This window comes from Melospiza georgiana, chromosome 23 (assembly GCF_028018845.1).
Source record: "Melospiza georgiana isolate bMelGeo1 chromosome 23, bMelGeo1.pri, whole genome shotgun sequence".
In the NCBI taxonomy this organism is placed as follows: Eukaryota; Metazoa; Chordata; class Aves; order Passeriformes; family Passerellidae; genus Melospiza; species Melospiza georgiana.
In genome coordinates, this window is record NC_080452.1 from 8,762,744 (window position 1) to 8,790,378 (window position 27,635).

At 56.7% G+C, this 27,635-nt stretch overlaps 1 protein-coding gene across 4 annotated transcripts in view; it reads right to left on the bottom strand.

Annotated features, from left to right (window-relative positions):
• Positions 1-398: 398 nt before the first annotated feature.
• Positions 399-27,635, bottom strand: part of GRM4 (glutamate metabotropic receptor 4) — a 34,808-nt gene continuing 7,571 nt past the window's right edge. For 3 of the 4 annotated variants that reach the window (XM_058039927.1, XM_058039928.1, XM_058039929.1), the window contains exons 3-11: positions 22,191-22,407; positions 16,009-16,144; positions 13,509-13,663; positions 12,982-13,122; positions 9,529-9,729; positions 8,705-8,841; positions 7,325-8,260; positions 2,651-2,897; positions 399-1,215 (exon numbers count right to left, since the gene is read on the bottom strand). In XM_058039927.1, coding sequence (XP_057895910.1) covers positions 1,166-1,215; positions 2,651-2,897; positions 7,325-8,260; positions 8,705-8,841; positions 9,529-9,729; positions 12,982-13,122; positions 13,509-13,663; positions 16,009-16,144; positions 22,191-22,407 — 2,220 coding nt within the window. In that variant the 3' untranslated portion in view covers positions 399-1,165. The remainder of the gene's footprint in view (positions 1,216-2,650; positions 2,898-7,324; positions 8,261-8,704; positions 8,842-9,528; positions 9,730-12,981; positions 13,123-13,508; positions 13,664-16,008; positions 16,145-22,190; positions 22,408-27,635) is intronic. The other variant, XM_058039930.1, reaches the window with a different exon arrangement.

The window sequence follows — 27,635 nt, forward strand, 5'->3', positions numbered from 1 at the left end:
CCTCTGGCACCAATTCCTGGCTGGGGCTCCTGTGGGGTTCAGGTGCCCCCCAAACAGCCCAAGGGGAGAGCAGGGCTGTGATTAACACACAAACAGCTCTGGAAATGTGCAAAATACAGGGCTGACATCCCACAGGCTCAGAGAGGGGGAAATAGCAGCATTTTGGGGTTGGGGAATAGGCACAAAGGGACAGGGAGCCACCCCAGCACCCCATGCCAGGCCAGGTCCAGCTCCAGCATTTATTGGGCTTTTTATTGAAGCAAAGCCTGTCCAGAAGCTTTGGGCTAGATATATTATTGTGGGCTATATATATTATTGGGCTTTTTACTGAAACAAAGCTTCCCACCAAAACTTCCCCTGGCACCTCCTGAAACCAAGTCACCAAGAGACAGCAAACGCCGAGTGCAAAACCAGGGTCTTTTATTAGAAATTCTCCTCGTATAAAAATGATCATGCTCTACACAGTCATCGAATAATTCATAAACATCCAGGCACTGAACTTTGTTTTTTTGTGTGTTTTTGTTTTTTGACTGGTCAGTACATAAAGCAGACATATTTCAATCCATATGGTCATCACATACATTAAGGAACCACCTATAGAAATCAGCACTTTGAACACAGTCTAGGTTTTATTTTATTTTATTTTGCTGTCTGTTTTTTTTTTTAATGTAAATTTTAAGTATTTTTATTTATTTTTCCTTTTTGCAACATATAGAATTTGGTAGGATATGGGGGGTTGAGAGTGAAGAGGGACGGAGGAAGACAGGAACGAAAGAAAAAGGAGGATTAAAAAAAAATAAAAAGAGAAAACAGAAGGCTCTGCACAACCACAAACAATCTCACAAATTCCAGAAAAGGGAAAATGCTGGGGCTCTTATTTTTTTTTTTTCCTCTTTTTTGCCAAAATACAGGAAAAAACAAAACCCAAAGACTTGCTGAAGTCCGTGCCCTCTTGCCCGTGCTCCGTCCCCCCTCCGTGGGAGCCATGCATCGCCACCGTGGGCGCTGGAAGAGTTTTTGTGTTTCTTTATGGATTTTTTTGCTGCTGTTGATGGCGTTTTTCCCCCAGGATTCTGCCCTGGGGGCTGTCCCCTGGCTGCCACCTGCCTGTGCTGTGGTGCTGTCCCTGCCAGGCCCAGCTCGCTCCTGTTTGCTGCTCCTGGAGCTAAATGGCGTGGTTGCTGTAGCTGACGTAGGTCTGCTTGGTGGCCAGTGCTGGAAGGAGACACAGAGCTCGCGTGGGTCATCGGCAGAGCCACCTTCCCCTCCTGGCTCCTGTCCCACCCCTGATCCAGCTATTGTGCCAGCAGGGATGTGAGAGGGTTTGCTCAGGGATCTGGGCAGTGCTGGCACTTGGGGTCCTTCCCCGAGCCCCGCAGCAGCTGTGGGTGCTCCTCAAGGACACTGCACCCCAAAAACAGCCCCCAGGACGTGCTGTGAGCAGGGGGGATGTGGTCTGAGGCTCCTGTCCACCTCCCACAGCCACCTCCTACAGACAGACCCGGAGGTGCTGCACCTTCCCAAAGCTCAGCTCGTCCCAGCCAGCCCTGCCTGGCACAAATCGTGGGGTCCCAGAGGGTTTTGGGGTCCCACACCCCTGTTCCCCATTCCACAGCAGCAGCAGGGCACAAAATCCACCACCCTGGCTGTCCCCTCACGCACAGGGTGCCACAGGGACACAACCCTGCTGCCACCCCCAGCTTCCCCAGCCCTCTGACGCACCAGGAGAGGAGGCAGCGATGGCTCCAAAGCCACCACACGTCCCAGGGTGGCACTGGGGGCACAGCAAAAGCCACAGAGCAATGAATTCCCCCAATCCCTGCAGAGCTGTGCCACTGCCCTCAGTGGGGACAATGCTCTGCTGATGTCCCCAGGGTCAGCGGGCACAGGGACACCAGCCAAGGGCACGGGCAGGTGCTGGCACAGATGGCACAGCCTGGGACACCCTGAGTAGCACTAAGGGGTCCCCACAGGGAGGGGACACTGGCAGCTCACAGTGCCTGGCTGGCAGTGGAACCTTGCTGCAGGTCTCCAACTGGTGTTCCCAGATAACAATTAGATAGAGCAGAAGGAATTGGAGCTGACAGAGCTATTTGTTAGCCGCGATGTTTTCCTAGCTGATCTGCCCGTATCAAAGCCCCGTGAATTATTTATTCTGTTGTTTATTTAAGGCTACGTGACCCGGCAGTGACAGAGTGAAAAATGTCCCCTCGGTGCCGCGCTGACGTCCCCTGCGCCTCACACCCCCAGCACAAGAAGAGAAAACGAGGAGGGATCAGCCCTTTCCACCCCAAAGCTGCCCCAGTGCCCTGTGCCAGGGAAGTGCCAAGCTCTCCTCTCCCACAGTCTGCAGCTCCCTGCAGTGCCCATTCCTTCCTGACACCACAGGAGCTGCCAGCCCTGCTCAGTGCCAGCTCCCCCAGCCCTCTGCAGCCAGGGGTGTGCAGATGGAGCTCAGCCCTCCCCATTCCCATTTATGATCCTCTCCCTGCTCACTGGGAGCTCCCCCAGCCCTCTGGAGTCTGGGGTGTGCAGATGGAGCTCAGCTCTTCCCATTCCCATGATCTCTCCCCATTCCCATGATCTCTCCCCATTCCCATTTATGATCTCTCCCCATTCCCATTTATGATCCCTGCAGGAGCCACCTCACCTTGCGTCTCCAGGTTCTCGCAGAGCTCCGACTTGGCCTCTCCGTTGGGGCGGAACCCTCCCTTCTGGGAGAACTTGTTGGACATGGTGGCCGCTGTCACCACGGCCTTGAGGCTCCTCTTGCGCTTGGGGACGTTCTGCTCCGGGTGGAAGAGGATGATGTACACCTTGGGCATGTAGAGCATGCCCAGGGACACCGAGGCACTCAGACTCACCGAGATGGTCAGCGTCGTGGTCTGGATGTACATCTGCAAGACACAAGGCCAACCAGCTGAGAGCCCAAAGCCTCTGTGGGATCCAAAAGGGAAAGGAGGAGATGGGGGAACGAGGGGAAGTTGGGGTTAAATGAAAGGAGTGGGGAGGCAGTGCTGGAATGGTGTTCAAGGTGAGGTTTGATGCTCCAGCAGCCTCAGGGCAGGAGCTGCAAGGCACAGCAAGGACACCTGGTCCCAGGGCTCAACCCACTGCCCTTCTCCCTCCAACAGGTAATTCCCATTCCCCAGCTGACTCCTGGGCTCTTGTCATGTCAGTCACATATTACACACCGACGCTGCCTTTTCGCAGTCAAAACTAATTTCACGCTCACTGTCCAGGACTAACAGTGACAGATGTTTTGCAAAATGAAAGCCCATTAATCTGACTGTAGAATAATCCATTTTTCTATGGAGAGCAGTTTGGCAGGCTCCTCTCAAGACGGGGCATCTGAAGCAGGTGGCAACTGGAAGCAGAGACCGCCTCCCTCTGCCCATCCCACCTCTTGGGGAGGCCAGGAGGACAGGTCCCTGCTCCGTGGGCATCCCTGCTCTGCCAGCATCTGGCTCCTTCCTCTCCAGCATCCCCTTCTCTACCAGGCTCTGGGGATGAGCAGGGAGGGGGCTCGGGGTCTCCAGATGCCTTTGCACACACGTGTGTGCAGGACACCCGCAAGGCTTTAAAAGGAGCCTTAAAGCAGTTCCTGAGCTTCAATATCCAGGGGTTCCCCGGGTGGGATTTCATGTCCTCGGAGGAGACAGCACCTGGAGGAGCCAGGGAAGCCTGGGGGCTGCAGCAGCAGCCAGAGCAGGCTCCCCATGTCCCCAGGGGCACACCTGAGGGTTTCTGAAGAGAAAAGGTGATGGAGAGCACCCGCAAGGCAGAGGCTCTGCACGGCTCCCAAGAGTGAGAGCTGGTGGGACACAGCATCTCCAGGACCCACAAGTCCCACTTGTGACCCTGTAATGCCAACCAGCACCTGGCCCAGAGCCCAGAGCGTTCAGACTCAGCCCTGGGGGGAAAATGCCACCAAGCTGGTTCTGAGTCAACTGAAAAACTTCGGTTTGTCCCCAGAATAAAACCTCCTGCTGTCACACGCGCCGGTTTGTTTGTTCCACCTTCTCTCTCTAGGCAGTTTTTGGAAATAAAAATGTCATTTCATCAAGCAAAGTCAAAACACATCTCTGTGCCAGAATGTGTGTGCTTTTTTATTTCTTCCTTTTTTTTCTTTTTTTTTTTTTAATCTACTCCAACTCTCCAGACTCTGCCACGGGCGTCCTGGACCAGCCAGGAATGAGGGAAGCACTGAGAGCCCAACTCCAGGCACCCCCAGCCCTGCCTGGGAACCAGCCCAGCGTGACCCTGGTGGGGCACAGCTCAGCTCAGCACCCTCAGCTCCTCGGCCAAGCCAGCCATTTCCATATTTTGTGTCTCTGCAGAGAGTCCCCATCCCTGTGCCTTGGGGGCGTTTCGGCGAGGAGGGAGGGAGGAACTGAGCCAAGCTGAGCTGAGCTGAGCCGAGCTGAGCCAAGCTCAGATGTCTCCCTGCATGCTCCCTCCTTGCTCCTGGGCCAGTTCTCCCAGTGCTACCAGGGATCCCCTGTGCTGAGACCCCCCGGCCCCAGCTCCCCACCCCACTCTCTGCCTCCTGCAGCGCTTTTGGGGTCTCACAGGGCCACTGTGGCAACCTCTCCCCCATTATCCGTTTGCAGGAAGCGTTTTCTGCCCACTCCAGCCCCCGCAGCCGTGTCTCGCCAAGCAAACCCCTCACCAGCTCAGACAGGAATATTTTTAGCCTGGAGCCTCCACAGCTCTGCTCAGTTAACCTCTTGCCACTGCAAAAAAATGACCATTTCTCACAGTTTCACTTCCCACTCCCTTAATTGGCTTCCAGCCCAGGACCTCGCTTTGCCCCTCCGTTAATGACGCTGGAGCTTCCTCCGGAGCCCTGGGAGTGTGAGCTGTGCTCATTGAGCAAGTTCCAGCTCCTGCTGCCTCCAGGGCTGGATCAAAGAGCACAGGCAGCCCTGGCTCAGGGCAATGACGCTGAGGGACAGCAATAACCCAAAATGACCCCACAGCAGCCCGCAGATCTGTGCTATGTTCAGCTTTGGGTGAGCTCATCCTGCCCAAGGCAGCAGCCCAGGCTTGAGGCACAGCCCAGGCTTGTGCCTGTCCCACAGCAAATCCCTGCATGAATGGGAAGCTTTAAATGGGAATGTGCCTGTCCCACAGCAAATGGGAATGGGATGCATGAATGGGAAGCTGCCCCCACTCTAAATCCACACCTGGCCCCACTCCAAGGGGTTTAGCACCGTGGTGGGTGCTGGGGAAGGGCAAAACCTGCTCAGCATTCTGAACACCACAGGACAGTCCCTCTCACTCCTTCCCTTCTCTCTTTTCCCCGGCTAAAAGCGAATGTGATAAACAGGGAAGCAGACAATGACTCCACTGTTCTGCCGCCACCTTATCAGTGCAGGAAATTGTCTCTTTCTTTAGATGCTCTGTTATTGCTATTCCTGTAATCCGCCGGGATCGGCGGGGATGAGAGGCTCTGCTCAGAAAAGGCTTGGGGGACTTGTTACAATAATGTGCCACCTCCATGCAAAGCTGTGGGCACGAGGTAAAGCAAATAAAAGCAAAAATGGGGATTGTAATCCAACTCCTCCACACCACGAGGAAGCCTTTGCTGCAGCCTCAGCTGGGGTCACGGGTGTGGGTTTGCCCTGTGGTATCCTCACGACCTCAGCCATGAGATAACAGCCCAGATAACACTCCTGGATTTTCTGTTCCCAAGGGTGCAGAAGCTCCACAGAGCCCAGGAGGCCAGCAGTGGGGTGAAGGGGATGGGATTCCTCCCCACAGCGAGCTGGGGGTGCCCCTGGAGCATCCCAGAGCACCACGGGGGTGATGCCAACACCAGAGCCCCCAGCTGTCACCCTCAAAGCCATGCCCTCTGTGCAGGCTGTGTAACAGCTCCTTCTCCACCTTTTTCTCCCCAAGAGTGCAAACCAACAACTAAAGCACTGAGGGAGCCCCAGTCACCTGCTGCTCCCTCCAGCCTCATCTGAGCACATCCATCATCTCTCAGCTGTGGCGCAGGGACACTCGGAGCCCATTCCCACAGCCTGGGGACACTCGGAGCCCATTCCCACGGCCTGGGGACACTCAGAGCCCATTCCCACAGCCTGGGGACACTCGGAGCCCATTCCCACAAGGGCAGAGCAGAACTCCAGCCTGGAATCCCCAAGCCCCTCGAGGGTTGGCTCAGCAGGCTCGAGGCAGGGCCGGGCTGTGAGACAGAGCTCCACGTCCATCCGAGGGGAGTTGGGAACATCACTTTTTCCGCCTCTAATCAGCTTGTTAGCAGCCTAATAACAGAGCAGGCCTGAGCATTACAACCCCCAACGAGAGGCACAGCCTATTGTGGAGCTGCTGCCTGACAGGCAGCGTTCAGCAGCCCTAAATTATCCCGTGACAAGCTGCAGTGAAGAGGTGAGCAACCTTGCGCATAATCTACAATCATTATCATTTCCATCTTTATTACCCACAGTATGCCAAGCACATTAAGGAGGCTTTCAGGGAGCTTTTGTTTTGCAATAATTTCTTTAAAAACCTGCTTTCTTGTTAGTATCTCCCCTGCCATCTCATCAAAATGGAAATGCTGCAAAAGGCTCCATTTATTTCCTTTAATTCTCCTTCACACTTCCAGCCAGAGAAGGCCTGGTGGGACTTTCTGGTTTGAGCCAAGGTCAGAGGTGGCTGGGCAGACTCAGCCTCCTCGAGGGATGTGGATGCTCTGAGAAGAGATGCTCCAAGGCACGACCAACTCAGCAGAAGCTCCCTCAGCAAACCTTTGCAACAGGTGTGTCCGAAAGCCATGGTGTCAGCAGCATGGGGACACACTGGGGGGATCCAGAGAGGAAGCTGGGTGCTGGGACACCCCAGGGATTTCCAGGGAACAGCAGCTCCAAGGTTTGTTCATCAGAGCAGCGCTGGGCTGGCAGGCGGGAGCTGTTTGCGTTCGACAGAAACGCGATGATTCCTGTTTTGGCTGGCAGGCAAAGGGATTTGGGTCTCATTCATGAGATTTTTATTCTTTGTTCTTAATCCCTCGCACTTGAGCACGGAGCCTCATCCAGGCTGGCCTCGGTCCCATGGGAACTCAGCACTGGGAACAGGGGCCAGCTGGGCAGCACCAGGTCCCTTTCCACGCAGAAATTGTGCCCATGACACCCTGGACCTGCCCTGGGGGCTCATCCACCCCCAGCCCACCGGGGGCAGTGGGGCCAACAGGGAAAACTTCCCACCCTAATTCCCAAGCTGACCACGCTGCAGGGAAGTTCTCCTCTTGCTCAAGGCACCACAGCCTCTCCCAGCCCTGAACACCAGACACCAGCCAGGCTCTCCCTTCCTCCCTTACCTTTTCCGCCGACTGCGACGTCCCAAAAAATATCGGGATGAAGGCTAACCACACAATGCAAGTCGTGTACATGGTGAACCCAATGGGCTTGGCTTCGTTAAAGGTCTCCGGGACCCCGCGGGTCTTAATGGCGTACACAGTGCAGGTGACCATGAGGAGCATGCTGTACCCGAGCAAACAGATGAGGGACAGGTCCGAAATGTCACATTTGAGGATGCCCCGGGCAAAGTGGGGGTTTGTAGTCCGCTGGTCCTCGTAGTCAATGACAGAGTGGGACGGGTCCACGATGAACCAGATGCAGACGCCGACGAGCTGCAGGGAGATGAGGCTGAAGGTGATGACCAGCTGCGAGGCGGGGCTGATGAAGCGCGGGGCGCTCACCGACTTCTTGCCCTGCTCGAAGATGCGGTAGATGCGGTTGGTCTTGGTGAGCAGCGCGGCGTAGCTGATGCTCATGCCCAGCCCCAGGAAGATGCGGCGCAGCGAGCAGGTGCTGAGGTCGGGCTCGGCGATCATCAGGAAGGTGGTGGCGTAGCACAGGAAGATGCCCGTGAGCAGGACGTAGCTGAGCTCCCGCCCCGACGCCTTGACGATGGGCGTGTCGTTGTAGCGCACGAAGGTGATCACCACGAACAGCGTGGCGATGATGCCCACGATGGCGATGAACACGGGCACCACGGCCCAGGGCGAGCTCCACTCCAGCTTGATGATGGGGATGGGCGTGCAGCTGGTGTGGTTCTCGTTGGGCCGCTCGTTGAAGTGGCAGCGCTTGCAGTGGAACTCGTCCAGCTGGTACTGGTAGCCGTCGCAGCGCTCGCAGTGCCAGCAGCAGGGGATGCCCTTCACCAGCTTCTTCCTCTCTCCTGGCTTGCAGGGCAGGCTGCAGATGGAGCTGGGCTGCTGGCTCCCGCCCCCCGGCCACAGCATGTTCTCCACCTGTGGGGTAGATGGCACCAGCCATGCTGAGGGCACTGTGGGCACCTGCTGGGCACGCCTGGGCACGGGGGATGTCCTGCTTGGATGTGGACCCTCAACCCATCAGCACATCCCACAAAGGGTCCCAGCCCAGCCTGGCATGGGGCCAGAGAGGCGGTGAAGCTCTCCATTGGCCTTTTGGGAACGTTCAACAACAGGAACCGAAATGAAGCCCCTCTATCCCTGAGGAAACCGCATCTGCTCTGGTCTGGCTCCTGTCTCCTGTCCCACACCCAGAGTCCCTAGGGTGTGGTCACACGTGCTGAAGCACAGGTGTGTACCTGAGGGACACCTTCCCCTCTGCCCCCACACCTTTGGCTGCCTGGCTTTGCTCCCAGGGGCTCCCAGACTGTTCGTGGTGAGAAGAGAAACCTGCGGGACCTTCCCCTTGGGCCACGGCCTTACCTTGAGGTGCAGGTGGTCTGTCCACTGCCCGATGACTTTGTACTCAGGGGTGGAGTTCCTGATCTGGTACTGGTAGATGTCATAACGCCCCGGAGCATCTCCGTTCTCATTGAATGTCACAGGAGTCCCAGCAATGCCTGTGGGAAAGGGGGGGCTCAGCACCCACAGCACCCCCAGCATCCCCACCCTGCTCGCTGGGGTCCAGGGGGGCTCTGGATTGATGCTCCCCCCTCGCTGCTTCTTCTAAGAAAGGGGTAAAAGCAGCTTTAAAAGCTAAATCAAGTGAATTCTGGAGATAAACGCTAATGAAAAGAAGGAAGAGAAGAATCAAGAGGGGAAAATAAATAAAAGAGACACTGTGGAGGAGATCAGAGGGTGGAGATAAATAGAAATAATAAGGGGACCAGACAGAAAATGTTTATTAAGGAGAAAGGGCAGAGGAGAAGATGCGATTCCAGAGGAGATCTGAGACAGACAAGGGCAGAGAAGCAGGAGGCAGTGGGACCCCTGTGCCAGCTGGGAGGGAGGAGCTGGCAGGGGGAGAGGCTGGGCAGGACAGAGGGTGAGGGCAGGGTGAGGGCAGGGTGAGGGCAGGGCAGCAGGTGAGGGCAGGGCAGCAGGTGGGGGCAGGACTGCTGCCGGATTCACGCTCCAAAGGCACTCAGGAGCTGTGGAAGCTCAGACCTCCTCACCTGCTGATCTGCCACCCTCCCTCCACTCTGCGCTCACAGTGCAGCAGCTGCCAGATGGTACCACCAATAAACTGTGGGTGCTGCTGTGCCACCCACACTGGGGACAAGCAGAGACCCCAGGGCACAGCAGACCTGAGAAGTTGACGTTGCGGATGTACTTGAGCAGCTCCGCGCCGTCCACGGGGTCCATGCGGGGGCACAGCCCCACCTTGCCAGGGCACAGGTTCTTGTGCATGTTGTGCAGGGCGTGTCCCATGGCGTAGACGGCGTCGATGACGAACTGCACCTTCCCCTCCTGCTCGTACGAGGAGTCCTGGCCGATCCTCTCCCGGTCTGCGGGGACAGGGGACAGGGGTTCCACCTCCTGTGCCCACCAGGATGTGTCTGCTGCACCCAAAGCCTTGCAAACGATCCCACCCTGGAGTGGAGCAGCTGGAAATTCCAACCCCACTCCCAAACCTGCACATGCAGCCAAGGAACACTCCCTGGGGAATACCCAGCCAACCTCCTCGTTGGGAGGTTCTGGAAATGTGGGTGCTGCAGCCTGCTGTGCTTCCAAGAGCCCTGGGGGTGTCACGTCCCTGTGCCATGGCGCATCTCAGCTCCCAGATCCCCAACAGGATGCATGCTGGGCTGTGACTGACATCCCTCCCTCATCTCCCGGGAGTTTCCACCAGCTCAGGCTCCAGCAGTGTCAAGGACCGCCCAGGACGCATCCATCACTGCCTGCCTGTGCCCATCTCACTCCCAAAGCCTCCTGTCACCGCGCTCCCCTTGTCACCCCTGCCACCCCCCTGCCTTGCTGACCCCACGGCCTCCCCGGCGTGCAGGATCCTGCAGGGATCTGGCAATTACCAGTGACAGCTGCCTTCCCCCCTGTCAGAACCGCCCCTAATGGGACCACAAACATGTTAATCACTTAGCAGAAGACACCGATTAACGCGGCACGCTGTTAATTACAGCTAAGAGAGCGTCTCCCAAGGGGCACCGCTATGGAGAGCCTTGGCCTCTGCCCCTCCATCCCTGCCCGAGGCATGGCCAGGCATCCTGCCAGGCCTCCAGTGGGAGGGAGGGCTTGTCAGGGAGCCGAGGGCACCACCTCCCTCCTCTGGAGAGGCGGCACATCCTAGAAAGCCACGCCAGGGTGCCCAAAATTAACTCCAGCTCCACCACGCAGGGATGCGCCCTCATGCGAGGTGGGACTCGCAGGGACTGCAGGGGACCAAGCACTGTGTGCTGACAGTCCTTCCCTGCTGTGGGGGACTGGGATGAGTTCCAGTGAGAGGGGACAGCCCTGTGAGCTGTGCTGGAGGTCCCTGTGTCGGGACCTGTGCCACTGACATGACACTAAAGCGAACTGATAAGGAACTGACCGACAGGAAAAGATGATATCGCGGAGGTGAATTCATAGCCCATCCTTCAAAGTTATAAAAACGCTTTTGGAATGTGGAGATTACTCATGCAAAGCCCGGCAGGTGATCCCTCCTTCCGCATTATTGACAGGAGCCATTAATCTTCTCCCTCAACTTCAGGCCCTTCCCCATATTCATCTCCAAAGGCGCAGACAGGCCACTCTGTCTTGTCAAGATAATTACCCATTAAAAGAAGAGCTGTAATAGACTGTCCAGGGAGCTGAGCCCACGGGGATGTCACAGCCCTGCCACCATCCTCAGCACTGTGCTGCCCAGGGCACACACAGGACCTGGGGCTTGTCCTTGCAGCTCCTCAGCTTCCCTCGGTCACCTCAATCCTGCGCACATCCCAAAATCCAACCACCGCAATAGCACAGGCTGTGGAGGCTGCATTTCCATCCCTGTGCCAAGGCTGAGCAGTGCAGATAAGGAGCCATCCCTGGGGCTGTCCCTCTGTCTGTCAGCACCTTGCCCCCGGCCCCAGCTGCTTTTTTCCAGACAGGAATTAGGCCAGTGCACAGAGGGGCAATGTGGAGCAGACAGACGATGCTTGTTCCCAACCTGGAGACAATAAATCTCTGCCAAGCTCCAATAGACGAGGGCCACGGAAGGGAGGTGACCTGCTGATTATAATAGCAGGGTCATGCATCGTTTTACAGGGCTGGTAATTAATTTTCAAGAGCGTGACGAGGCTCGGCGGCCCCCTCGGAGGAGGGACGCGGCTCTTGCCCAGCGGCGGATGAGACGGGATCAGAATCAATTCCCAGCACGCCACTGGTGCTGCCTTTTGGCAGGACCTAATCAAAATCACTCCCAGCACATCTGTGGGCAGCTGGGGACAGAGAATCTCCAAATTTTGTGGGTGCTGGTGGCAGCACCCAGCACCCCTTGCCGTGTTTTTGGGCTGGATGAGCCCATCCAGGAGCAGGGATGGTCCCTCCATCTGGGAGGCTTGTGGCAAACATCTGATGGGTGCTAGGGCTGGTCCCAGGGGTAACCATCAGGAATTCCATCAGCTCAGCCTTCCTCCCAGCCCTCCCATCCAGGAAAGGGAACCAGGAGCTGTCTGGTTCAGAGTGGGATCCTTTGGTTTCGTTTTTGGGGTGGAATAAACTAGCCAAGCTGGCATTTCTTGGCCATGTTGGGCTTTACCCAAACCTGAGGGAAACAATCTGGGCATTTGCATCAGCCCAGATGCATGCCCCAATCTGGGCATTTGCATCAGCCCAGCAAGGCAGGAGCTCATGGATCTGCAGGGGCAGGTGATTTGCTTCCCCAGGCGTTAGCTCCCTGCTCTATCTGCCAAGCAATCACTCGGGAGATGGTTTATTTGCTGACAAATTCCGATGATTTACAGACAGCTCCTAGGACATTTGCCACATCGTAGTTTCAGCTGCTTCCACTGACACCATGGCCCTGAAATATCACCTGTTTAAAAGCTACATCACGGTGGAGATGAGGAGATCAGCGCCCACAGGGCCTGCTCATGCATCTCCCGGGGTCGAGGGTTCCGTGATGCTCTGGAGAAGGATGAGGAGCTCTTGGCTACCCAAGGCCATGGCCACAAGCCAGTTTCCTGGCGTGCCCTTGCTGCTTGCTCAGCTCCCACCCACCCAGATCATCAGCTGAACCCTTGGGGAATGCCTGCAAGGACAGGGGAGTGGAAGCACCATCTCACTCATCCTCAGTGGTGAAAGCAGGGGGAAAAACAAAACCTTCACCACCCAGCTTCACAGGCACAGCCAGGTCCCTCTGTCTGATGGCTTCCCTCTGTCTGATCCCTCCCAAGGGGACGAAGGGACGTGCCAATGTCCCCAAGCCCTGCCACGTCGCAGCCCGCGAGCCACGGCGCCGTCATCTGTCTTCAGGCGGTGCCAGGCAGGCAGTAAATCTCTCCCATCTCTCAGTAAACATGTCACCTCCCCGAGCCTCCAACCATCACCTGACAGCAGCGCTGTCAGCAAGACAGATCCCCGGCTGCCTTGTTTACTGCACCAGTCCCCAAAGCCTCTTTTGGCTGGAAATGACTCAAAACGCACACTGGGGCTTGAGGGAGCAGTTAGGAGCCTGGAATGGGGATCCCCACCAGGATCAGAATAACTCCACGCTCAGGAGCAGAACCACACCCGCCCCGTGAGCCCCCAGCCTCCCAGAGCAGCCCCCCAGCTCTCACTGGTGCATTTCTTGATGCTGCTGCCCTTCCTCAGCGCGTGCCGGCTCAGCTTGCAGTGGAAATTCTCCTCCCAGAACTCGGCAAACCAGATGTTCCTGCGGTTGTTGTCCAGGGTCCTGCTGGAGAAGTAGCGGTCGAAACCTGCCCGGGGAGAAAGGGGATGGAGGGGATAAATCCCAGGGATGACAGAGAGATGCATGCAACACTCCCAAATTCCCCAGGCAGAGGGAAAGGGAGTTCATGTGAGCCATGGAGACACCAAAGTGTGGTGGGATTGTGTCCGAAGTGTCACTTGTGCTGAGCTGCAAGTGGAAAGTCCACTCAGGGAAGATCCTCTGCAAAGCAGAGACTTTCTGGGACTCTGAGAGCAGCAGGAAATGCCTCACTTGGTACGTTGGTGGTAAAGGGAGAGTAGGGAAAACACGGCATGTGGAAAATAAGGAGGTGACTGGTGGGCAAATCAGGAGGTCTCTAAAGTCCACAGTGGTTTCATAGCCAAAACCTGCATTCAAGGAGGGCAATCTCACCTCTGACTGAGACCCTCTTGGGCAGGATGGTGACAGAGCCCTCGGCCACCTCCTCCAGGTGCAGGACGGGGGCAATTTTGGAGCCCCAGCTGTCCGAGCCCATCCAGATGAAGTGTCCCGTCTGGTTCGCCCTCTTGGCCGCCTCCAGCACCCTTCTGTGGAGAGAAGCAGCAGAGGCTGGGCCACCAACTCCTTGTCTGGCCCCAGGGCAGTGGGGACACAGCGCTGGTGGCATCTCCTGCTCCAGGCACAACCCAGTGTACACGGACACACAAAATCCAGCGGTGCCACTCAGCTCCCACACCCTCTGTCCTCCCAGCCCAGGCACGCAGGCTGCTTCTCTCACTTCATTTGCATATTTGCTGACTGGTAATTGAATTTCCCCTTAATTACCCAACATTAAGAAAGGAAAAGAATCAGGTTATGCCGCAGCAGGCAGGGAAAGCAGCGGCGTGGAGAGCACGTGCCCCCAGCATGGCCAGACCTGGGAGAGGAGCAGGCAGTGCTGCCAGTGCCCAGCATGGAGCTAAACTGGGCTCTGCTGAGCTAAACTGGGCTCTGCTGGGCTCAGCTGGGCTCTGCTGAGCTAAACTGGGCTCTGCTGGGCTAAACTGGGCTCTGCTGGGCTAAACTGGGCTCTGCTGAGCTAAACTGGGAGCAGAGATGCCATCGGTCCTGCTGAGCATCCCTCCTGGTGCCAGACACTCCTGCACACTCCTGCAGTGCCAGCCAGGCCAGGATCTCGTTGTGAGGATGGGAACGGCGCTGTTCCTGCATCTGACCCTGTGGGCTCTGTCTGCCAGGGCTCGCTGTCCCCTCGGGGGCTCCTGTGGGTCCCCAGCCATGTGGGAGCAGGGCCCAGGGCAGCTCCATCTCCCCGTGCAGAGCCAAGGCAGGTTGTGACTCAGCCCCCACGTCGGAGCTGATCATTTCAAGTCCAGATGGTGTTTGAAACGTGTAATGAGGGAAAAAAGCCCATAGAGATCCAGCAGCGTGCAGAGATGGGAAGAGGCAGGCGTGCAGTGGGAGCCGTGCAGGCTGCTCCATGCTCACCCCAGGCTGCCCTGGGCACATCCATCCCCAGGACAGCCACAGCCCCTGTCCCACTCTGTGACAGCAGCACCTCCAGCTGCCCCTGCTCCCTGTGCAGGGCAGGATCTCCCCAGGGCAAACCCAAGAAATCCCCATGGGAACTGATCCAGGCAAGAATTCCAGCTAGAACCCTCCCAGTCTGTCCTTCCCATCCTCCAGGCTCCACAATGCAGGGTCAGGATCATGGAGGGCCTCACTCCTGGGCTAAAGGAGGCTGCAGAACCCCCTGCCCAGAGCTGCAATCCCATCTGGACGTTTCCAGAGCCCTGACAACAGGACCTGCCATTCATCCTGCAAGGTAAATCCCTTTTCCCTCTCACCCCCACCCGATGTCAGCTCCACAGACATTTCTATTAAGGAAGGAAAAAAGAAACTGGGAGAGTTTGCACATCTGATGTAAACTGATTTAAACTTGCAGTTTACCCACATTTACATAATGTTTGCTGATTAATAAATTAGACACTTAGGAAATCAGGGGTAGCTCCATGTGAATCATTCTGCTCCATAAACAACAGAGCTGCAGCCGCCGCTTCGCCTGCAGAGCAGCTCATCACCCTGAGTGCGGCCACGTCCCCAGCCCTGCTGGGCACAGAGTGCTGGGGACGTCCCCAAAAGGTCCCTCAAAGGTCCCCCAGATCTGTTCCTCTGCCATGCTGGGGCTGGGGCTGCTCTGCACTCTGCAAAGCAGAACCAGTGCCTGGGTCCTGCCCTGGCCAGCTGGGAGCAGCCTCTGCGTGGTGTGAGCAGCAGCTCATGATATCCAGGGCTGCCAAAACCGATGGGAAGAGGGATTTTCCTCTGCTGGCTCTGTGTGGCTGTGGTTGGACAGCAGCCACGCGCCAGGTGTGAGTGGGTCCCCACTGCAGACATTCCCTGCCACGCCACACAGTGCATCCTGTCCCCTCTGCAACTGCAGACACATCCCAGTGCATCCCAGTGCATCCTGTCCCACTGCAGACACATCCCAGTGCATCCCAGTGCATCCTGTCCCACTGCAACTGCAGACACATCCCAGTGCATCCTGTCCCACTCAGACACATCCCAGTGCATCCCAGAGCATCCTGTCCCACTGCAGACACATCCCAGTGCATCCTGTCCCACTCAGACACATCCCAGTGCATCCCAGTGCATCCTGTCCCCACTGCAGGCACATCCCAGTGCATCCCAGTGCATCCTGTCCCACTGCAGGCACATCCCAGTCCATCCCAGTGCATCCCAGTGCATCCTGTCCCACTGCAGACACATCCCAGCACATCCCAGTGCATCCCAGTGCATCCTGTCCCCACTGCAACTGCAGACACATCCCAGTGCATCCTGTCCCCACTGCAGACACATCCCAGTGCATCCTGTCCCACTCAGACACATCCCAGTGCATCCCAGTGCACCCCTGCCCGGAGCCCCTGCACACCTGATGTCGTCCTCGTTGGCGAAGATGATGACGGCGCGGGCGTGCGAGGTCTCCAGCAGCCGGCGGATGATCTTGTCAAACTCCCCCGGCTTGGGCTCCCTCGGGATCTTCACGGACTGGGCCACGCAGACCCCGCCTGTGGCAGAGAGAGCCCTGGCACTGAGGCACGCCACGAGTCCCTGCCCCCTGGGCATGGCCCCTCTCACCATCCAGGGCTCCTCAGCCCAGCAGGCCAAGCTGGGTCTCTCCAGCGCTCCCACTGAGGGGCTGAGCACCTCACCACCCCCTGGCCGCCACCCAACCCTCTGGGACATGTCCCCCAGCCCTGCCCTGAGCCCTCCTCTCACAGGTCACTGCCTTCACCCCTCCTCTTCCCCCAGCTCAGCCCTTCTGCACCGCATTCCCTCCTACCCTGTATCTCCACAGCTCCTCTCTGCCTCCATCCGCTCCTCTGGTATCTGTCGCCTTCAGCCACCACCACATTACACTCCAGATGTCCCCAGGACAGACACACAGTCCATCCCAGCAGCTCAGTGAGGACTTTCCAGCCATTTCCAAGCACCAGTCCCTCCCCAGCCCAGGATTTGCAAAGGGTTATGCACACAGAATGGCCAAACCCTGGCAGAACCACCCCATGGAAGAGCAGACAAGCCCTTCACCACCGAGCAGAAGGGTTTGCTCCATCCCTGTGGCACTGGCCAAGTTCCAGACCAGCTTTCCAAGGAGCCAATCCAAAAGCAGGTAATTAAAATTAAAAGAGACAATTGGAAGAGCCCCCACACTTCACTGCTGGGCTCCCAACCTCCAGCTCCTAAAAGGCAGAGCCCTCCTGCTCCTGCATTTCTGCAGATGCCAATAAAGAGAGAGATGGGAGAGAGAATTAAACATTGTGGGACCTTCTGGATGTAATTGATGGGCTCAATTTGCATAGTAAATGACACTGCTGATGCCTCCTGCCACTAACAGATCGCAGCTCAAGCAAAGGTCAGCATAATTACCACTGTGGCTGGGAGAGACTCCCAGAGCAGGGCCCTGGAGAGGAGCAGGACAGGACAGGGTGGGGACAGGCTCCAGGAGACTTCACTGCCTCCCAGGGCTGCAGGAAAACTGGGAAAATTTGGCAAAACCCAAGAGAAGGGCGATGTGCTGGGTGCTGAGCAGGCAGGGAGAGCTGCAGGGATGGGGCACAGCATCCCCCACCTGGCTGGGGCTTTCCAGGGGTTTTCTGGGGGTTTGTTTTCCTGTGGTAAGAAAATTGGGCCAATTTGCTGCTTGTTTCCCATATGGGGAGCCAGATGGATGGAGAGGAGGGAGTTGGATAAACAGACAGATCAGCCAGGCGAGGCGGGCAGCAGCCGGCAGCGCCAGCAGGACAGGAACGTCCCAGCCTGGGGACACTCACCCTGGCCACCACAGAGCCCCCAGCCAGGCCAGGGTGTCACAGCACACTGCCAGGGGCCACCAGGCAGCTTAATTACAGTTTCCATGGCAATCAGTGGAGAAAATCCAACAAAAGCAGCAGTTTGCAAACACCGAGAGCCTTCCCAAAGCCCTGGCACGGCCAGGCAGGAGCGTGCACACAGGAGTGGCAGCTGGGGGCTGGCACAGGCACACACCTGAGTGCCACCAGCCTCTTGTGCTAGGGAACATCTCCCTGCACACGTGGAAGAGGAGATGGGACCATAAATAAACAAGAGGTTAAATCGATGGCAGTTCAGAAATGACCGTGATGTTACTCGGCTGCTTCGTTAAATCAAACTAACGAGGAACACAGCTCCTCCAGGTGACAGCCTGCAGGGCCAGGGAGCCCCTGCTTCCCACAGCAGATGCTGGCAATGTTTTCATCTCCTTAATTAATGAAAATGTAATCACCAACAGCAAGAAGTCCAGGGTGTCAGGGGGGCAGTGGCTGCGTGGTTTGGGAAGGGGATTTGCCCAGTGATGCTCCCACTGTCTTTGCACAAAAATCCATTTAGTCAAAACACTCCTCAAAAGCCAGAAATCAAAGCGAGGGGTGGCAGCAATGGCGAGGAGGTGACCACTCTCCCTTCTCCAGCAGGGTGGCACAGCATTCTCCCTGACTTGGGACAAGGTGTGACGCAGGGCGAAGGCAGCAGGTGAGGCATGGGGACCCCTCTCCTCCTCCCCCAGCTCGGGAAAGGAACAAAGAGGAGCAGGAATATTGGGGATGGGGGGAACACCCCACAGGCAGCTGCTGGAGGCAGTTTGGGGCCAGGCAGTTGGACGATGCTCAGATGAGATCCCATGGGTTTCACCACTGGTGCCACAGGACACGGGGCAAAAAACAGCCTGGAAAACCCAGCCTGAGGCCACTTCAAACCTCCCCTTCCCACGCTGCCTGTGCCATCCTCCATCCCTCCAGTCCTCCCCCGGGGCTGCAGGGACTCTCCTGGGAACTCCTGTTGTCAAACACGGGTCAGGGTTTAATCTCCACCATTAAAGCTCGGTGGGAGCGCAGCCACTCCGGCTTCCCCTCTTGATTGCCGGTGCTTAATTAGCTCCTGGCTCAGGGGGCTCTGCCAGCAGAGCCTGCCAAGCTTGCAGCAAGCAGGGACCTGGCTCAGGGGGTAAAGCAGGGATGGGCTCAGCCGTGCAGATGTGGATGTTGGATGTTCCCCCCACCCTGGGCACCTCAGGGAGGGATCAGCCCAGCAGTGATGGCATTCCCACCCCCAGCTCCCCTCCTAATTCCAGCCTTCCCATGAAATTCTGATTCACTGGGAGCGGTTCACTGCTCCCCTGCCCCGGGACTCGTTGCCTCAAAGCCTCCAGGAAGCAAATGATCACAGAAGAAGCCATCAGGGCCCTCTACTGCAGACTGAAATGCTGAGCTCAAAGCTCCTGCCTCAAGATCTGGGAGTGGCTTTTTGGGGGCGACCTCCTGGTGCAGCCACCGCGAGTAATGAGCCCGGCTGGAACCAGAGAGAGACAGCCAGGGATGTCACATGGGGATGAGCAAACGCATCACAAATGTACAGCAGGCTCCTCACTAGAAATATGGAAAACTTAGTGAAGGGTGAAACAATAGAGGGGGGGAAATGGCACCAAAATTGATCCAGGTATGTGACTAAGGAGTTGGGCTGGGAATATCCCCCTCTTCCCAGAGCCAAGGTGTGGCACAGGCCACCTCCATTACACAGGCATCCATCCCAGCCCTCATCTCCAAGGGCTTGGAGACAGCAGAGACCTCAACAACACAGAGCCAGAGGGTCCTGGGTGGGCCTGAGCACCAAAGCGATGCCACAGGTCAGGGGCATAGGGAAATGCTGGACAGAGGAGCTGGAGGTGAGGACACCAGGGACACCCCAATGCTGTCCCTGCCATCCAGCTGACAGCCACTGCCAGTGCAGCATGCTCTGGGGGAGCAGGATGGATACTGGGAGCAGAATGCACTCAAAACACTTTAAAATGGCCGAAGAAAACGCGTCCTTTGCAGACTGAACATCTCTGCAATGCTAAAAACCCGAAAAGCAGCGCTCTGGTGAATAAGGACTCTCCAGCCACCAGCACAGCCACCAGCAACCACCAGGGGCCAACAGCTCCATCACCAGAGCGACCGCAAACACGGATAAAGATAAAAAGATAAATGAATAAAGATGTAACAGCCACCCAGGTCAGTGTGCTGTGGTAGCCCAGGGCCAGCCCCAGCTGCAAGAATAACCCATCTCCAGGGCGAGTTTCCTCCCCGCATCGCTGTCGGAGGTCGCTTTGTGCCTCAAGCAGAACCGCTTTCCACCGCGCCGCGAAGCTTCAACGCGAGGCTCTGCTAAAAATTGAAACTGAAGGTCAAGTTGATAATGCATCAGAAAGCAAACAGCTTGAGTGCGAGCTGCTAACGACAGCAATGAGCATTATTGCCTGATGGAAATAAAACCCGACTCTGAAGGCTCGGGCTCGGCATGAGAAATGAAGCAGAGCGCTGTGGGGAGGAGAGCGGGAGCTGCTCACCCTGAGCCCAGTGGGTGAGGGACCCCCGGGCACAGCCAGCGTGGGGGGCTGGGAACAGGGCTGGGGTTGTTCCCCTGGCATAAACGCCCCCATGGGGAATCTCCAGCACTTGACAGAGCCTGGCACAGGCCAGATCCTCGCTCAGCTGGCAGCCCTGTCCGTCCCTCTGACAGGCCCCTGGGAGCTGTGACAAACCACAGGGTCCTTTAGGCTGATGGAGAAATGCAACTGAGAGCCAGGAATGTCCCAGAGATCTTTCACCCCCCTCCCAATGGCTCTGTGCTTGTGTAAAAGTGTCTGGTGCCAGCAGAGCCCTTTGCACAGGGGGAGACAGAGAGGTGAAGTGGGCAGAGCCTGCTCTTTCTCCAGCCTGGCATGGCCACCACAGATGGCACGGCTTGGGGGGGTTAAATACATAAAATAAAGCAGAAAAAAAAGAAAAAGCGCAGTTTTGGTCCAGCCTCACCATTATTCATGTCTGTGGCTCTATTTCCATGGGCAAAGCAGTGTGGCTGACACCCCACACTCTCTCCCAAGGGAGATGCTCCAGCGAGCAGCTCAGGGCCCATCCAGGGCCCCACAGACGGCTCCCACAAATCTCCACATTCCTGCAGCATGTCAGGGCTGCAGCATCACCACTGGCACCACACGGGCTGCCCTCACACTGCAGACACCGTGGAAATCTGCTTTTTGATAACTAAATTATCACTAATGCACATAATCGCCAGGTTATGTGGATACCCAAATTACAGGACTGCAGCAGCCCCGGATTAACACGTGGCTGCTCCGGCTCCCTGTGCACTCCTTTACTCTGCAATTACGCTGTCAGATCGTTAACATCTGGCTAGAGGAGCTCGTGGTAACCACAGGTACCTCAAAGGAGAGGAGCTCACACCGCAGCAGGACCACCAGTCACAACCACCACTCCTTGCTGCTGCTTAGTGGAGGAGGAGCGTGGGTTTGAATCTGTGCAGACCCTCAGCTGTCCCACAGATCCCCTGGGTGGGGGCTGCACCCACGGATGGGGCAGCAGAGCATCCCCAAACCTGCCAGCACAGCCCCTTTGCACCCGCAGCCCCACACATCCCCTGCAGCCGCCGCTCCAGAGCATCCCCACACGCTGCTCCTCGAGAAGCCACAGCCCCGTGAAAAATATTCCACTTCTCAAGTGAGAATCCTGAAGAGCAGCTCCCGGGCTGGATCCCCAGATGGGTTCCTCCGCATGCTAAAAGCACAGCCGGCTCCGGTGCCAGACGGAATTAACGCCGCTCCTATTTATAGGGCTTTGATTAGGAGCTCGTCACCTCCAAGTTTTTATTCCCTTTATCCATTTATAAGGCCATAACGCAGTTTGACTGGCTCTGGATAGGCCGGTGTCCCACCGACTTTGCCAGAACCTAATGTGCCATTCAGACACACTTAAGCCTGTAATAAGCAGCAGCCTGCGCCCTGCAGGGGTTTAACTGTCTCAAAAAACACCCTTTAGCTCCCGTCCCACCCCGTGCTGGGGGGCTGAGGTGATGCCAGAGCCAGGAGGGACCCCAGGGCTGTGCCAGCCCCTCTGTGGGGTCCCTGGGCACCTCTGGTTTGCGGTAGCAGCACCCACAGCAGCCATTCCCAGGGCTCCTCACCCATCCTGGGGTTGGTGTTCAGGTCCCCACAAGCTCCTGCGCTGCTCCCAAGGCTGCTAATCCCCCCTAAGCATCCCAGAGCTCCCGTCAGCAAAACGCTTTCTGCCTCCAGACAAATCCTCCCAAAGAGTTTTGCTGAGCACGGACTTTCTGCCTGTCCAAAGCCCATAGACAAATTAAAGCACCTGTCCTGGGGGATAATTCCACTAAAATTGGGCGCAGCTCGTGCTGGTGCCAACTTGATTTTCTGTTAAAACCTGGGAGTATTTGTAAAAATCTTGTCTTCTGGAAGGCGCCCAGCGCCGTGGCTCAGGCACAGAGGGAGGGGTGAGACCAGCTCGGCAGAGCTGGGGAGCAAAGCGTGGGATCTGGAGATGCTTCCCCAAAGCAGCCTGCAGGGCTGGAGGCAGCCCGGGATTGCTGGTCCCAAGCCTTGCTGGAAAATCTGGATCCTTGTTTGGGCAGCCCCAAAACCCACATTGCTTCGGGGCCATCCCCCAAAGCACAGCACCCATCCCAGCTCAGCCCAAGGAGCCCAACCAGACACATCCCTCCATCCCATCCTGGGAGAGATCCACTCACCATCCTCCCTGGACTTCTGGATGAAGGCCTCCACCCCGCTTTCACCATAGCTGCCCTCAGAGGCCAAGGTGGAGACGTAATTCCACTTGAGGGCTTTGACAATGTCCACCATGGCCTGGGCCTGGTAGGTGTCCGAGGGGACGACGCGCGAGAAGAAGTCGTAGCGGCTGTTGTCGCTCAGGTCCGGCGCCGTGGAGGCGTAGCTGATCTGGGGGATCTGGGATGGAGGAGGCAAAGGCACAGAATCAGGGCAGGGAGGTGATGATCTCCACCCCACAGCCGTGCCCACGGTCCCAAAGCCTTGCTCTGGGGCAGAGAACTCAGGATGAGCACGGGGTAGGTGGGTATGTGCCACCACCAGGTGCTCCAGGGGCTTGGGGAACACCTGCAGCTCAGGAACACCCAGCAGGACCCCAAAAGGGTTTCTGGAGAATCCAGTGTGGGAGAGACCAAATAAAAAAAAATATAATTCTGCCCTGGCCAGCACTGCCAGGGTCCCCCTTTGGCTTCTTCCCCAGGAGGGACAGATCCAACCCATCCTGCCCCTGCCAGCCCTAAATAAGCCCCTTAAATTAACCAGAGCCCCTGCACCTCTCCCAGCACACTGGAATGATTTAGCACCGTGGGATCAGGCAATGTTTAACACTTACACAGCAGTTTCCATTTCCAAAACGCACCACACATCCTCATTTATCTTAAAGATGGAAAAGGCTTATTAAATTATCAAGCCCAGGTTCTCCCCACCAGCTGTTGGAATCAGAGCTGGTGTAATAAGCCCCAGCCACCTCACTGGGAGCCCAGCTGGGAGCTGCGGCCCAGGGATGAGGTGTGCACCAGGGCTGGGTGTCCCAACCCTCCTGGCCCCACTCCATTCCCCTCCAGTCCTGCATCTCCCAGTTTCTCCTTTGTTTCTCTGTGATTTCCCCTCTCCCACTCCTGCCTCTCTCTATTAAATGCGATTCTGGCGTTGTAAACCCACGACTCCACCTGAATGCTAAAAGGCCCCTGGAAAGGAGCAGCCACCCTTCTACCTGCCTGCAAAACAGGAGATGAAAAAAAGGGAGAGATGAAGCAGGAGTGGGAGAGGGAGAGGAAGGAATCTTTATCAAGGCACAAATAGGATTACTCCCCGTGACAATCTGCTTTGTGCTCCGTTCCGAGGGGCTCTGATCCGCTCGTTGGGGATCTCTGGCTGGAGCCGGTGCATGAGACTCCATTAAAATTCTGCTCAGCAGGTGAGGAGCTCGCCTGGCAATGGCTCGTCCCGGGGGGAGCAGGGGGGCTGCTCCCAGCACAGCCCCTTCCCTTCCCTGCCCAGCCTGCAGGAGGGACACGGGCTCGGGATGGAGGCAGTGCCCACATCAAAGGTGATTTGGGGGCAGAGATGCACCCCTGCCCTTCCAGAGGCTCCTTTCCCAATGATTTTTCCCCTGCCAAGTGTTTTGGTTTCACCTCTTCCACAGAGCACAGCGGAAGGAGGTGGAGAGGTCCCAGCTATTCCCCACGCCACTGCCATCCCACCCAAGCTCCAACAGCCTGGATTAACCCCTGGCCTGCCCATCCTGCTGCAGCCTCAGCTGGAAAGCAAAGCCCAGAAAATACCTGTTGATCCACAGGCTGTGGAGTGGAAGCTGCATTTTAATAAACAAAAGGAAAGGGCTTTTTCCCCTCGCTCCTCTGCCTTGGATGAAAGTGAAAATAAAATACCAGTTCCCAAATGGCCATTTCATAGATTTCTTCTGCCTTTTCCCCCCTCTGCCTTTTTGATAGCCCAACTCCTGGCACCAGCTATTTTCTCAGATAAAAGACAAAAGTCCTTTTAGGTACATAAAAGCAAAATGCAGGCAGGGAATTCAAGGTTCTTAGAAAGAAGGATGCAGTGGAAGAGGGAGCTGGAAACATCTCTCAACTGCAAATTTGCTGCACTGGTGGTCCCTTGTCTGGCTCATCTCCAGCCTGGGACAAACACTCCTGTGTTGAGGAAATTAGTAGGACCAGTTCTCCTGCACCCCAAGAGTTCCTTGTCCCACCAAGAGTAGGGAGCAATCCCAGGGCAGGGGGAAAACCTCCTTTCCTCTATTGTTTTGAGTCAAAAATCATCACCCAAAGCGCCCTGAGACTGGAGAAACATCCCTTGGGATGGTGGGAGCCGGGGCTGGAGATGTCATCCTGCTCCTCCAGGGTCAATGGGCTGGTGTGACTGACCTCAAATGCACTGGGAAAGCTGCATTTGGTGCCCTCCATTATCACCCATCATTAATGGGGCTCAGGAGCTGCTGTGGTGTTTCCTCCACCGGCAAGAGACAGAATCCCCCCAGGTTGGGAAGAATTAGGCAAAAGTGGTGATTTCAGCACATCCCAGCTCAGGCTTAAACCATTGATGCCAACATCAGCCTGAGCAGGCAGGAAGAACCAAAAACCAACCAAAAAACCAACCAAAAAACCAACCAAAAAACCAACCAAAAAACCAACCAAAAACCAACCAAAAACCAACCAAAAAACCAACCAAAAAACCAACCAAAAACCAACCAAAAACCACTGCAGAGCCAGAGCTGAGCACACTGGTCAGGAGCACCCCACAAGCAGGGGCTCCTGCGCCAACCCCCCCATGCCAGATACAGGGTCAGGAGCAGCTAATTCCCTCCCCATAATTATTAATTTCATGCATATCTTATGCAAAGCCCTGCTTCGCCGACAAGATGGAATTGATTTAATTAGAATTTCCATCATCGAGCCATTTGGATGGCAGCTTTTAATTAGGGAGAGCGTAAAGCACCGCAGGGGCTGGGGCAGGGAGGGGCTGCTCAGAACTCAGTGCTGGGATGGAAGGAGCTGCAGCCCCATCCTGCTGCCCCTTCCCTGGGCACAGGGTCAGGCCCAGGATGCAGCCCTTGGCATCTCCCCGGAGAGGGAAAAGGCAGAGCTGAAACTCCAGGCAGCACAGCAGGCGCAGGAGGATGCTGTCCCTGATCCCTGCCATCACCTGTCCCACCCCTCCTCAACAAGCTGTGCCCAGGGACCCCTCAGGGCTGGGGGCAGCCCAGGGGAGCCAGGCAGCTGCGATTTGTTTCAATAAGCCCAGTGAAGAGCAAGGAAATGAAGTGGCAGCGGCGGGTGATTGATTAATCAGAGCGTCCCCCTTCCCGCTCGGTGAAGGTTTTTTACCTGCTAAGTGGGGATGTCCTGAATCCCTCCATCCCACTGCCCCACAGCCTCGGGGCGCCCTGCCATGAGCCAGGAGGGGCTCAGCGCTGCCAGGAGGGGCTCAGCGCTGCCAGGAGGGGCTCAGAGCCAGGGCCTGACCCAGCTCTGCACCTGGCAGCCCAGGCAGCGCAGCCTCGCGGGGCTGCGGGTGCCGAGTGCCCGGCTGCAGCGCGGGCAGCGCCGTGCCCAGGTGAATTATTCATGTTGTACAACAGCCCTGCGCTGCAGAGAGCGCCTGCACTCGCTGCCACGGAGAGGAAACAGCCGCCTCAAAGTGCCTGGCACGTGTCAAAGCCATCCTCTGGCTGCTCACCCCACGCTGAGCGCTCGCGCTCCGACTTGTCACAGCTCTTTCTGGATGGGGAGGAAAAATGCACCTCAGATCCCTTTTAGGGCATCCCATTTGCAGGAGAAGGGGCTGGATTCCTTGACACCATCACCGCTGTGGTGGTTCAGCAGCCAGTGGGTAGAGCTGGGGCTGGAGAGGCAGCAGCAAGGGGTGAGGAGGAGCTGGAAGGAGCCAGAGCGCTCCGGCAGTGACGCCAGGGAGATGCTATCACACAGAGCCCAGAGCACGGATTTGGGGAGAGGATTTTCTGCAGGCAGAGCGACGAGGAGTGATGAAACCAGCTTGGACAGAGGATGCCGCATCTGCAAGTTGTTCCACTGATGTACAGCTTTAATTAGGAGGCGGCAGCTAACGAAGGACCCGTTATTTATTTATGTAGCGCAGGAGCGACAAAAGCCCTGGCAGGGAGGAGCAAGGCCAGCCGAGCAGGGAGGGCTGTGCAGGGGCTGGAGCAGGGAGAGGTGCACAGGAGGGAGTGTGGGATGGGACAACAGCAGGGAGAGCATCATTCTGAGACAGGAACAGCACCTGCAGAGTGCTCATGGCCACAGGAGAGAAGGGGGAAAACTGGGGGGGCTGCTGTGCTGGACTTGTGTGGGCTCCTCACCTTGGTGGACTCTGATTCACTCTATGCTGCTTGCTGGATATCCTGGGGCCCTTCCAGATGTGCCAGAGCCTTCCCAGATGTGCTGAAGCCTTCCCCAAGAACCACCTGAGCTCTCCAGAAACCAGAGCACTCAGAGGGCATTTGCAACACCCCGCAGGGAGGGACCCCCTGTGCCAGCTCCCAGCACTTTCTGTCAATGTCCCCGTCCTGGGGGAGCACCGAGGGGGACAGGAGGGACACAGCAACACAGGCCCAAGCGGGAGCAGAGCTCCAGCAAGTGCCATGCCCCAGAGGCAGCTGCCTGTGCCCGAGGCAGTCAGTGCTTTGCTGAACCTCGGAGCAGAGTCACCCACGCTTAAAGGTCAGCGGCGGCGTGAAATGGAAGTCGCCTTATTCTCATTTTAAGCATGTCCCTGCCATAAAAGCAGTGTTTGAATAACAAAGAGCAGCAGCCGCACTCGGGTCATGGCGGGGGGAAGAGCCTCCAGACCCCCCAAACCCCCAGCCCCTGCCTGCTGCAGGAATGGCTGTGCCCAGACATGACCCCAGTCCCATGGGAATGGTGTCCCTGTGCTGGGACCACCGAGGAGGGCACCAACCCCCCCACTGGGATTCCCTGCTGTCTAGGAAGGGCTGAGATTTTCCTTATTCTCCTCTCCCAAGGGGTTTTGAAGTCTCCATCGTCTACCTGCTCATCCCTTCATTTGCATTTCTTCCCTGCCCTATTGGGCTGGGATCAGCTCTGGATTAAAGTTCTCAGTGCTCAGGATGCACCAGCAGCAGCACCAGTGCCTGGCTGCTCAGCTGGGGCAGGGCTGCACCTGAGCTCAGTGACATCCTTCTGAACAGGTCACACCTCTTTGCCCAAAGATCAAAACTGGAGGAGAAGGCTGAGGGAAAAAAACAAAAGAACCTAGAAAGACTTCAGTTGCCCCCAACTATTCTGACTGTCACTCTCCTGCCTCCTTCCCCACTTCCAGCCTCCCTCCTCCTCCTCTCCAGAACAAGTATTCAATCTTTTTTGTCTTGGCAAATAGCTTTTAAGTTCCTCCCACTCCCTCTAATTTATATTATTTTAATTATTGAATAGCCCTCTCACTCGTCGCCTGGAACATTAACACGTTTTAAAAAAAAAAGGGACCCAGAAAAATCAAACTCCATCAGCGATCTGGTTCTTCCGTCTTCACTTAACAGCTCCCAGCCCTCCCAGGAGGGGACCCAGCTCTCAGCACGCTGGGCTGGCAGAGGAAGAGGAGGGGAAAGACAGGGGGAAACAGCACCAATC